Genomic DNA, 12,439 nt, shown 5'->3' with positions numbered 1-12,439 from the left:
GCTAGGATCTGGAACCAACTTCCAAGAGAAGTGGTGCTGGCTCCTACCCTGGGGGTCTTGAAGAGGAGGCTAGATGTACACCTTGCTGGGGTCGTTTGACCCCAGTATTCTTTCCTGCCATGGCAGGGGGTCGGACTAGATGATCTACTCAGGTCCCTTCCGACCCTAGAAACTATGAAACTATTAAAGCCACTTGGAATGCTCTGGTCTCAACAGTCAAAGCTATCTGCTTCAACTTGGGTTTTGAAGGATTCTAAACTCATCCCAAACTTCCAGAAGCTATGAAAGGAAGAAGAGAATAGGAGTTCTGTCAGTTTTCACTTTAGACAAGATCATTATGGAACATGGAATTTGTGCAATTCTGTCATTTTTTTGCACGTCTATCTCAGTATTCTTCACAACAGAATCCATGAAATGGTTCATGGGGGTACTTCATCAGATTGCCCTGCTTTGAAATCTGAAACGCCTCCCTTTTTTTTTTTTTTGTATTGATTTTTAAGACAAGGCACAATGAATTCAGTGTAGTCTCAAAACAGAAAGGAGAAATCATTGCCAGACCTTTTAAAAGCTGTATCCCAGGGATGCCGAACATAGGACCAGTGGTGATTCTCTTTGGCTATGGCTGGAAAGACCTGGCCAGATCTGGCCCATGGGCCTTCTCACCGCAGTTTCCAGAGCAGCTGTACTGGCATGGCCAGAACCCAGGGAGTTAATGTTGCCCCACCCCTTACCTACCACTGAATCTCCAGTTTTCAATCACCAGAGATTCCCGGAGAGCACTGGACAAGAGGGTGAACTGAGGGACATATTAAGCAAAGTCCAATCTGTAAAGGACGCTCAAAGCCTGATCAACACAAGGCAAGAATAAATGGCAGAACAGGAGGAGAGACAGTAGGCTTAATCTATTTGGCTTTGTTCACCTAAATGTCATGCAAACTGCTATGTAACAGCAGCTTTTGGCACTTACTCAGAGATTGTGATTCACCTCTGGACTAAGATCAGATATATCCTAAAATTGTAGTCATAGAAAAAACACAATCAATAGCTTTTAGATCCAGAAGAAAGGCCCTCCCATCTCTTAGTCCTAGAATTAAATGATTAGGGGACTTGCCCAGGAAGAGGGAGGCATGGGTTCTGCCCCCTTTCCTGCCCCTTCTCCCTCCAAAAGCCTTGAACAGCTATCTCAAACATCAGTCTAGACCAGGGCTGTCCAACTTTGGTGTGGCCAGGGGCTGTTAGGCCAGGGGACAGCCCCTTCAGCATCTCTCCACCAACCATGCAGGCAGCACCAGCAGCATATAGCCCTCCCCTTCACCCCCAAGGCTCTTCCCTGCCACACAGCAGTGGGAGACTCAGCTGCAGGGGCCCACAGACCAAATATTAACCTCTAGCCAGTTGGACAGCCCTGCGCATTACCTGGCCAGTTTTGATAGCTAAGAAAAGGATATCTGTGAGGCTGAGAAGATGAAAATAAATCAATCAGAGGGTGTATGGCTCAGTACGACAGATGCTATCCTGGGTGGAAGGGGGTCCAGGCCCAGGGTCCTACCATGAGCCACTGTTTCCAGTGGAACAAACTTTCCCAGAGCTGGTTACCCTTTTTATCTAAGAATTATTAAATGCAAGGTACAGTGGGCCAACCTCAAAAGGAGGGTAGAAGTAAAGACTAGCCTCTGTCCTGGTAGTTAGAGCACTTTACTAGGAAGCAGGAGATGCAGGCTCAAACCCACTCTGGGTAAGAAGATTTAGAGCAGGAGTGGGCAATTATTTTGGGCAGAGGGCCACTTACTGAGTTTTGCAAGCCATTGAGGGCTGCATGACAGGCAGCCAGGGGCAGATATATTAATTTTCTGAATTTTTTAGGGGCCCCGTAGACACATAGAATGGCCTGGAGGGCCACATCCAGCCCACGGGCTGCATTTTGCCCACCCTGATTTAGAGCCTTGGTTTCTAATGCCCTTGGCAAATGCTCTCACCACTAGACTGTTGGACTACAAGGTGACTGAGCATCCCTCTTTACCTTCCCTCCTACCACTTCCAGCAGGTACACGTGCAAGGCACATGTTCTGTTGTGCCACAAGATAAAACTGCAGCTACAGGGCTGCATACCCGTCATTTAGGATTTAACACTATGCATCTGAGTGCATGGGGGGGGATAAGAGATAGAGCATTAGCAAGACCATTGCTGGAATAGTGTGTCCAGTTCTGATGTCCACGTTTGTAAATTAATCTTATAAAAACAGAAAAGGATTCAAGAAAGAACTAAAGAGCAACTCCTGGCTTGGTAAAACAATAAAAGGCTAGAGGACCTCAACTATTTAGCTTATCAAAGCAAAGATTAAGAGGTTAGTGGAACATGGTCCATAATTATGTACAGAGGAAGAAGATACCAAATTACAGACAGGCACAAGAAAACCAAGTGGCTGGAAGCCAAAGCCATCTTAGTTCAAACTGGAAACATAATGCAAATGTTTAAAAGAGAAGACTGCTAACAACTGGAACAGCTTACAGCAAACCATGGTAAATTCTCTGTCAGTCAGCATCTTCAAATCCAGACTGGAGAGCTTGGGAAAAGCGGCTCTACAGCTCAAGTGACAGGAGTACAGGAAAGAAGGACTAACTGGATGAAATTATGTCCTCTATGACATAAGAGATCACACAAGAGTTTCATAAAGATCTCTTATAGCTTTAATATGTAACGTTCTCTGAATAAGAGGTTTCAGTCCCAACTCAATTAATAGGGTACTACATATATATGTAGTTCAATGTTGTAAATACAAATAAATCAGACAGTTGCAAACTTATATCTTTAAAGATTTAACTCTGAAAGTTTACATAGGATGACATTGTTCAAACTTATTTCAATGAGGTGATATTTGCCTAAAAACTTTTCATGAGAACATAATCCCCCTAAAGTCAGAATACTGGCTTTGATTCAGCTTGCATTTTCCACAAGCTAATATCAAGAGACATTTTAAAACCATTATCTATGTTAATGCTGAGGTTAATTCTCACAGCCTTACATGCAAGTTGTAATGGGGTTCGGCCCTGTCACTGTGGAGAAGAGCATGTCTGAGCCTCCTCTAGCCCAAGACAGCTTCCCCTTACTCCCAGGAGACAGATGCAGCTGTGCTGTGGCCTCACAGACTGGCCAGAAGACCATGTGGCAGACACAGCTACAAGAAACAGCCCCAGCTGGAGAAGAACCCCAGCTGCGGGCAAGTGGAAGCCCAGCCACCAGGACAGAGTGGAAGGGCCTATCCCTGCACGCGCACACGTGGGGAGTTAAGAGCAGTCAGAAACAGCTGCACCGGGGGCCTCTCTGGTAAGGGAGCAAGCTGCCACCAGGAGGGATGCATAGATGGTGCATTTGCTGAGCAGCCTTCCCCTTTCTGCAGGAGTACTGCCACCAGCCCATGCCCAGGTCTGGCTGCTGGAAGCACCAAACTAACCATACAGAGCAGATGGCAGAAACCCCAGACAGCAAGCACAAGATAATCTTTTCTTTAATCATTACTATTAATTTAACAGTTACAGACTCTGGGCCTGGGGAAAAGACCATAATTCCAGGGGCAAGCCTCAGGCCACCTGCCTGGGAAGGCCAAGGTCTGGATTAGTGGATTCTTGGCTGCCCCTCTGCAGCTATGGTAAAAGAGGTCAGGGTGGTAGTAATCCCTCCAAGTCTGTGACTACCTGCGCAGCTCACACAAGTGTCTCTCAAAATATGAGTACAGGTGTGTGTGTGGATCCAGACTTGCTTTTTTTTTTTTTTTTAATAAAGTAAAACTGGGGTTTTGCTGAGTCTCTCCATTGAAGCAGGTTGTGAAATTGCCAGTAAAAATCCATGAGGAAGCAGGAATCCCACTACTGCCACTTCTGTTTAACCAGCAATACCAGGTTAAGACATCACTGTACAATCCAATGAGCCCTTCGTCACTGGTACTTTACCCACCCAGAATGGGTTTCAACCACAATACAAGGCCAATACCAGTTGCAAAGGATTCAGTGGAGTGAAAAACACTCATAGCTTTCCTCCCCAACCCAAGTTTTTGCAACAAGCATAATTTCCTCAAGTCAGTTCATCCTCACTTCCCCCTTTTCACCAGCTTTCTTTTACAATCTAAATATTATTAGGCAAAATAGCCACTTTAATCCAGGACAAACAGGTCCAGACATGTTTTAATTGCTGGTATTTTAAGCTTCAGAGTACCAAATATATTGTGGCATTTTTCACATATATGTATACGGCAGAAACAGAAACAACAAATCATGAGTACCCCCCATTAAATGTTTATTATACAATTTTATATAATACATGTGAATGTATGTGCGAGTACATACTGAATTTCAGATATCATATTATACAGATCACTCCACAACTAGAATGAAATTAAAATCTCCAGAAAAGTTAATGTCTTACTTTGTAGGAGGTGGAGACTAAGAGGTGAGCAATATTCTGAACTGCTCCATGGTTAAATAAGATTGTCTGATGATCCGGTCCCTATAAAAAAAAGAAAAAAGAAACAGAAAGTTTGTTTTTAAAAAAAGGAAAAAGAAACATCCCATTTAGAATGCAATTTTAATAGATATTAAATCAGATTTTCTGCTCTTATTTAGTTTGTACCATGGCAGTGCACTAGATGAGTTCCCTGCTAGCTAAGGTTGAAGCCAGCCTTCTGTTACATCTATTAAAACTGTTCTACTTGTTAGTAGTCATTTTCATTCTTCTTGTGGCAGGATGCTGACAAAAACTAGAAAAATTAAGGAGCAGAATGAGTGAAATCTATTTGCACAAATGAAGGATGACTTCCAGAAATAATTAGAGGGAGTCTATTCTTCATAACTCGTGTGAGGTTTCTAGCAAAATCCTGTTTCAGTCTTAATATCAAATGAAAGATTATCAGCTATTTCCAATGAATCTTCCATTGCAAAGCCAATGCATTTTTAACTATTCTAAGCTGAAAAGCGATTGCAGGTGGCTAATTCCAAAGGTGTTCCTATTAGAATATGCATCGACTGACAACGTTACAGAGCTCGAGTCAAGGTGCTCCTACAGGTGAAAATAGAAAGATATATTTGATGTTACTATTTCAAGTGTACAAGCTGTAAAACTGGTCAACCAAACTTACACTTCTTAGGCACTCAAAGACCTGGTAAAATAAGTATCTAACCATTTTCAGTTTTAATAAACTCACTCAGAAGCTAACGCAAGTCAAGATACTGACACATCACTTGTGCAGTAAAGTGGGCTGAGTCTCCGGCTCCACGTGGCTAGAGGAAACATGAACTCCTGCCGGGACTTCCTACCTTCCCCAGACACTAATACATTTTATGCGATTGGCAAACCTCTCTTCCCTGGGAGGTAGACCACAACTATCCACTGCCCTGGGGCCAATCCAGATGGAATGCAGTGGCATGGCTGCAGTCCTCTCTTGGACTAGTTCATGCTGTGGGAGCTTATAGGGACTTTTTTAAAGTTCCCAAACCACCTAAGACGACCCACCCCACTTCCCCTCCATGCTCAAAAGGCACACCCTGCCCCCGGCCCTTCTCTTCCCTCTCTCCCACTTTCCCCACTGTCCTGCTTCAAAGCCATCCTGGCCACTCCAGGCTACACAGAGGCTGGACTCAACTGGGAACAGCAACAGAAAGAGCAGTGGTGATGGGTGGGGGGTGGATTCCTCCACCCTGTTCAGTCCCCTAGGAGCAGATGTGGGAAGGGGAAGCCCCCCAACGCATTCGCTATTGCTGTCACTGGGCACGTATAGACGAAACGGGGGCCCTAAATTGAAGCGGCAGGTTTTAAAAAACTGCTTCAATTTAGGACTGATTAAACCTCCATGCTGTGCGCACACCTACCTGCTTCTCCAGCAGGGAGCAGAGGACGAGCTGCCGGTGGAAGGAGTGGTCCCTGGGCTGCGGGGGCAGCGCGGGGCCTGGTGCTTCCCTCTGCGGCAGTGGCAGCCCCTCACCCGCCTCCCCAGGCAACACCCAGCTCAGGCGGTCCCAGGGGGCACCGCACCTGTGGAGAGGAAGCACCAGGCCCCCGCACAGCTCAGGCAGTGAGGCAGGCAGGCAGGCTCCAGGGAGAGGAAAAAAGATCAGACTCATGGCTTTTCTTGGGCAGAGCTGCTTTCCTGGGCTTCTATCAGGCTGCCTGCAGAACTGTGGAGCTTCATGGAGCCTGGAGCTTCACTCCGTGGCTGTAGTGGCAAACTAAAACTCCTCAAAGGAGTCCCAAGTCATTTAAGGAGCATTATGCTGCCTAATTTCCTACAGCGGCTGGAATTAATGCGCAATATGCCACCGAGGCGTGCAAACACCAACACCATTAAAGTGGTGTAAAAGCATTTAGCCCACTTTAAAGTGCTGTGCACACATGCCTCTTGTTTCATCACACATGGCCAATGTTCCCAGCCAAGCCCAGCTCCCATGCAGCCCAGCTGGTGTACGAAGAACTGGTTTTGAAACTTCCTTGTCCCTGGGGAAAGCAGCAGCAGCAGCAGCATTGGGGGGGTGCCTTTGAGCACAGAGGGAAAGTTGAGGGGTTCTTACAGGCTTTGGGGACTATAAAAAAAAAAAAAAAGTCACCAGAGGCTCCTGCAGTACAGCCTGCCAGCACCACTGGGTTGGGGGGCCAGGAAGAGCCTTGGAGTGGGAGTACAGCCACCCCTGCAGCGTGGGTAATTGTTTTCACACCCTCCTTTCCCAGATACTGGATCTGCCCCTACTTCACACAAATATTGCCCTTCTCTACTATAGTGTAAGAGAGCATATGGTTTTGGCCTGCAAAGCTGAGTTTCTAAATAATGGCATAAGCACCTTTCTAAGTTTTTTTGGATTGATTTGGAGTCTACCTGCAAACAAACATTTCCTAACCCAAATACAAATTCCACTGGTCCATTTTGTTTCTAAATCAACCCAGAATACATGGGTAACACTATGCACACCTCTGGGCACAAGAAAACGTCAAAAACTTTTGCTTTCAATCTTCTGGGGGGTGGGGAATAATTAGAAACAATCAGTCATTCTTTTTTTCAGCAACATTATGAAAAATATTTTCAGAATCTCTCTAAAACGAGCTCTTTCTAGAAAAAGATGAAAATGACTTTAAGATATAACATATCTCGTGCTTTAGGAGATGCTTCAGCTGCTACCACTGACAGCTATTAAAAATGCAATTAAAATACCATGTTTGCAGTAGGAAAACAACTTACATTGGCACATAGAAGTGGCTGAGGCGATGATTTAAAGCCGCAGCTATGCCAGTGTCGGAGCTGAAGAACAGATATTAAAAGATGTGAAAAAAAATGAATGAAATTAAAACCAAGATTTTTTTTTTGCTTAAATTGTGATTTGTCACCTGATAAATATCATTTATCTTGTTAACCTGGCCAGATGTTCAGAGATGTACCTAATATGTGCGAATATCACCACTCTATACACAAATAAGGATTTGTGTGCACTTATGGCTAGTTAACTAAGCTGTCAGACATGTGCGTGTAACCGTACCCAATCTGCATATGCACTTATGATACTAGAGCACACAAATCAGGTTTGCATATTATATGCGTACAAATCTAAGAAAAAAATCTGACTGCAAGTTAACAGCCCACAATTAAACAACTCCACTGTGAAGCTTATTCAACAATAAATAGTAGTAAGTAGTTTTGCATCGAGACAGGAAGATTTCTGTATACTTAATCAATAATGAGGGGTAATTGTTTTTGTTACTTTTTGGGGTGCATGTGCTAATTTTATGCATCACCTATATGGCAAATGTCATTATTATGTAGTGATTGGAATAATTTTTCATTTGTTACTTTTCAGTTTGTCAAAACAAACTGATTGGCAACAAAGTTAGCAAGAGAGCACCATGTGACAAATAAATTGTTGTTACCAGGAAATCTCTTAAAACTTCTGTAGATACAACATAACCTTGTGCAGAGGTTTAGCACAAAGTTGCTGCACTGGTCAAATCGCACTTACATCCTCAGAATAATGACGGCAGATTTCACTAGTTCAGAATCCCCATGCTAGGTTTCCACACAAAGCTGAATGTCATTGATTTGGAATCACTGACCACCCCTTCCTTAAAGAGTGATGGCAAACACCTTCAAAGTAAAGGTTCACTGCTCTCTCCCCAGATGTTGGAATCAGACAGCCATATATTTTTAAAAGGTATTTTTAAATAAACATTTCATTCTTTTACTTGACAATTAAAATTGTAAAGACTGCTTACTCATGCCATCTTCCCTGTAAAAGCCTCAACATCGAGTGCTCTTTTAAAGTAAGTTTCAACATGCATTTCAGAATGCTTTGCACATAAATAGTTTTGCAAAACTTGATTTTGTTCATATCAGCCTGTTCTGGATTTGTATGTAGAAACAGCATCCCACATCTACTGAGAACCAGTGCTCCTCCAGCAGACAGTCTCACCAGGGTCACATGACTCTCTACCAGTTACCATGATTCTTAATTTTAACTAAAAACAGCATAGCACATGTTGTATGTGGAAAAGAAGAATGAAAGCATACCAACAATTTTGAGCAAGCACTTTCCAGCTAAATAATGTTTCCAGTGCAAGCTTTGAGCTGGAAGAGAGGGGAAAAAGGAGTAGATAGGCAGAGAAGGCTCCCCTCAAATTAACACTCCAAGGAAAAGAAGGCAAGTAGCCTGGGGGAAAGTGGGAGAGTCTGTAGGAGCAGCGGTTCTTAGAAGCAGTGGTGTCCATTAGCCTGATAAATTTTAGGCCCATCTGCCCAGAACACAGCACAAGAATAAGAAAATTTGCACTAAAAGCACAATACTGAATAGATGTTGAAGCTAAACGGCAGTCAGCACTCACAGTAACTTGTGTCCTCCCCCATGAAGTCAAAAAGAGCAAAGCTCTCTCAATCACAGTCTATTTAGGAAAAGGCAGTAGTCCTTATTAAATAAGCTCAGCTCCACCCCTGCTACAGGTATGCTGATGCTTTCAGAAGTATTTGTTTAATAACATGTGTGTGATAAAAGTATTTTGCCTATCTGTGCAGGACAGAAAAAACCCTGGGAAGTATGGTTGCTCTGACCTATCAAGATGCTTGGTGTTGTGTGATGTCTGAGGGCACAGGACTAGAGCACTTGTCTTAGTGACCAGATCTGAAACATATGAAACAAAGCAGCTGAGAGAGAGACAGAGAAAAAAAAAGAAGCAATCTTCCAGTTTCCCATGAACAACTGTACTCATCTGGGGAAAAAAGACAAGATCTCAACCAATTTAAGAAACAGCTTCAGGAGATTTGAAAGAATCAAATATTAGAATCGTTCTCTTTTTCTTTGTATGATTTGAGCTGTTTACCTATTCTAAAATGCTGCGGTGGGGGTTCTTTTTATGGTGCTGGTATTTATTCCATATCACAGCCATTGTATTAAGCATACTGATTTTTATTTCTAGTCATTCACACTCAAGCATTCAGTGGGCAGTACATGTTCATGTTTATATACCTGTCACAAACTTGCAGAAAAACTTCAGCATTTTGGAAAATTGTAAATTTTCAAAATATTCATTGTATTTTCCAGATGTTTTTCAGTTCAAAATAGTGTACTGCACACACAAAAGATTTTTTTTGCTTTTGTCTTTAAGTGAATGGGGGTTTTGATTTTGTTCATTAAATATTTATGATGCACAAGAGGTAGAAAGGATTATGAGAGAAAGGAAAATGCTCATTTGGAATGCTAAGGAGAAGCCTTTCTTTTCAGAACAAGGTTGGTTTAAAGAGACAGTTCACACATTTAACCTGGCTATGTTGCTGAACTATCTGCTTTTAAAATACAGCTTCCAAGAATTGTGTACCACTAGTACCGGGCAAACACCTGGACAATTAATGGACTAACACCTGTAGCAAAACAACACTTCTGTTATAAAGCTGGCATTCCCAAACTATATGTTCACTTTTACCATTCAAACTGGAATTTTCTTATTTAAAAGAAAAAAACAAAAGAAAGAGAGAGAGAGAGAGAGCAAGAGAGACATCTTTTGGTTGTTCTGATTTTTCTCTATAAATGGGTCCTACAGAACTGGATTCAACTGGACAATCCTATTTCTTCAAAAATAATGCCAAGGCTTATCTATATTACAAAGCCTCAACAGCTATGTCTGCAATCACATATGTGCAGCTGCCTGTTGCAGAAGGGTTTTTCCTATCAGCATACCTATGCCACTTCTCTGAACAGCATTAGCAAAGCCAGCTAGGCCAAGAAGAAGGCTCCAGCTATGCTGAGCCTGGGTTTTTTTGGTTTTCCCTTTTTGCAAGCAGAGCTTCATCAGCTAGGGGATCCTATCTTTTCATATTTCTTGCCGACATAGCCATGCCAGGAACTTTTAGTGTAGACCAGGCCCCTAGACAAGCAGGATTAATGAAAATGTTACTGAAATAAGGTTCTGCCCAAGAGTTCAGTGGTCAGATAGACAAAAGCTATTAGTTCTTTTCTTTTAAAAATTCCAAGTTCTTACAACATATTAAGTCTAGACTTGATATAAACTTGCACATCAGTCTGGGGTTTTCTTTGAGTTGTAATATTTTGCTTTGTCAATCCAATGTTTTTGCTGAATGGAAGTCTCTTTAAAGACCGCTAGCATTTGAATCGGATAAACTGAAAACTAAAATAAATAGTGACATCATTTAAATTAAACAAAACAGAAATCCATGAGTAAATGTATAGGTATAGCCACTGCATATAGACTATTGAGTAAGAGTATAAATCTTGATATAAGGACATACTTCGCTATTCTGTATGTGGCATCCTAGGTAAGTAGAGACATCAGCATACATTTGGGGGAAAAATACTTGCAAATTACTTAAAATGAGAATTTTTTTCACCACTCATTCTAGGAGATATTTCATAATACTGCAAACGTAGCATCTCACCCTTCGTTCTTAAACAAACTTGTGCAAGGAAAAGGGTTTTTGCAATCCTTAAAATAAACAAACAAACAAAAAACACTGAATTCTCTGCAGAAACAACTATTACGATAGAACAATTAAGGGCTGGTAACCACCAAGAACAACAGTGTTAGAATCGGGAATACTGGGCAGGCTGACCTGGCAAACACAGAGGGAAGAAGTAAGTAGCAAAATTTCTGTCAATGGGTAGTAAGGTGTCAAATGCAAAAGGGAAAGAATGTCAAGGGGATGGCCCCTCCTAGGCAGTATAGCTCCAAGCTTGTAGGACTGGAAAATCCTTTTGAAAAATGAGAAAAGGAAATTTCCCCAGTGGGAGAGCTGGCCAAGCAGGTAATAGGAAGCAAGCTGCAGTTGGATAAATCTGTCGCTGTGGTTGGGAATGAGTGTATCCTCTCTTGATACAACATATTGTGAGAAATCTTCCTTGGTATAAAAATGTTTGGCTTGAGAGCAGAGAGGCAGTCTGAGTAAAAGTGGGTTCTTCCATTTTTACTAAAAAACTGAAATCTATAGAATCTATTAAATAAATGATGACATTCAATATTTGCCTGACTTTTGGTTTTCTTAATTTCTTTTTGTCGATAAACTCCCTATTCAGAATACTTATTAGCATATTTTACTTTACTCAAAAGCAACATCTGCCTGTTATCCCAGAAATCCTGTTAGGAAAATCAGGGAAAAAAAGTTTAGTCATCACTGTCCTACTGACCCAGCCAGGGAAGGCAACATTGTCTTATACAGTTTCCTAAATGCCAGAAACACAAGAACTCTTGCAGAGAATATGCTTTCTCTTTCCTTACTTTGCAGCAATGTGAGAAGATCTGACATATGTATTCTTGTGTATATCGAGACCTACTGAGCAGTGCCATAAGGTGGGGGATAACTGTAGCATCCTAGAAACAAGTCAGAAAAGAAAAAAAAACAACATTAAAACTAAGAACTTCAGCACCATCAGTCAGCAATTTGTTGTTAGTTAAAAGCTGCATCCTCAACTTTTTTAATAAATAACACTAATCTGCAATACATGATCCTGTTCTCTCTTCCACTGTGACCCACAAGGAAACAGGTCTAGGCCATAAAACTACTAAGGGGGAGATTTTCAAAAGGCACAAGGGACAGCTTAAGGTCCAATGTGCATCTAAAATCAAAGAGAGTTAGATGCCTAACTCTGGATTTGTGTTTTTGAAAATCTTCACCTAAGTTATCAGTTTAGTGAGAAAAAGAGGGAAAGAGGAGGAACTTCACTCACAACAAACTGTCACTTGACAGCAAATACTGAATAAAAAGCTCTGTATATTTGGAGACAAAATTCCCTAACAACATTTTCTATCAGTATAGTCATGTACTTACCTTCTTATCTGCTTTCATTTAATTCTTAGGAATGGGAAAGGTAGTAGTGGCAGTACAAGGTGCCAGTCTAGACAGTAGATATTCTATCCTCCCACCAACAATTGGAGATAGGAGAACAAAAAAAAAAAAAAAAAAATTTAGGG

At 41.9% G+C, this 12,439-nt stretch overlaps 1 protein-coding gene across 13 annotated transcripts in view; it reads right to left on the bottom strand.

Moving 5' to 3' along the window:
• The window catches only part of ARMC8 (armadillo repeat containing 8), a 115,699-nt gene that overhangs the window by 51,577 nt on the left and 51,683 nt on the right, over positions 1–12,439 (bottom strand). For 5 of the 13 annotated variants that reach the window (XM_019503782.1, XM_019503783.1, XM_019503772.1 and 2 more), the window contains 3 exons: positions 11,747–11,839; positions 7,218–7,277; positions 4,421–4,501 (listed from right to left, as the gene is read on the bottom strand). In XM_019503782.1, the coding sequence (XP_019359327.1) occupies positions 4,421–4,501; positions 7,218–7,277; positions 11,747–11,839 (234 nt within the window). Of the gene's footprint in view, positions 1–4,420; positions 4,502–7,217; positions 7,278–11,746; positions 11,840–12,296; positions 12,433–12,439 lie in introns of those variants that run through there. The other 8 variants (XM_019503785.1, XM_019503776.1, XM_019503777.1 and 5 more) reach the window with 5 other exon arrangements.

Source organism: Gavialis gangeticus, unplaced genomic scaffold, assembly GCF_001723915.1.
Source record: "Gavialis gangeticus isolate Ggan-Ray unplaced genomic scaffold, GavGan_comp1, whole genome shotgun sequence".
Taxonomy (NCBI): domain Eukaryota; kingdom Metazoa; phylum Chordata; order Crocodylia; family Gavialidae; genus Gavialis; species Gavialis gangeticus.
Note: the sequence above shows the minus strand (reverse complement) of the source record. Positions and strands in the feature narration are given on the sequence as shown.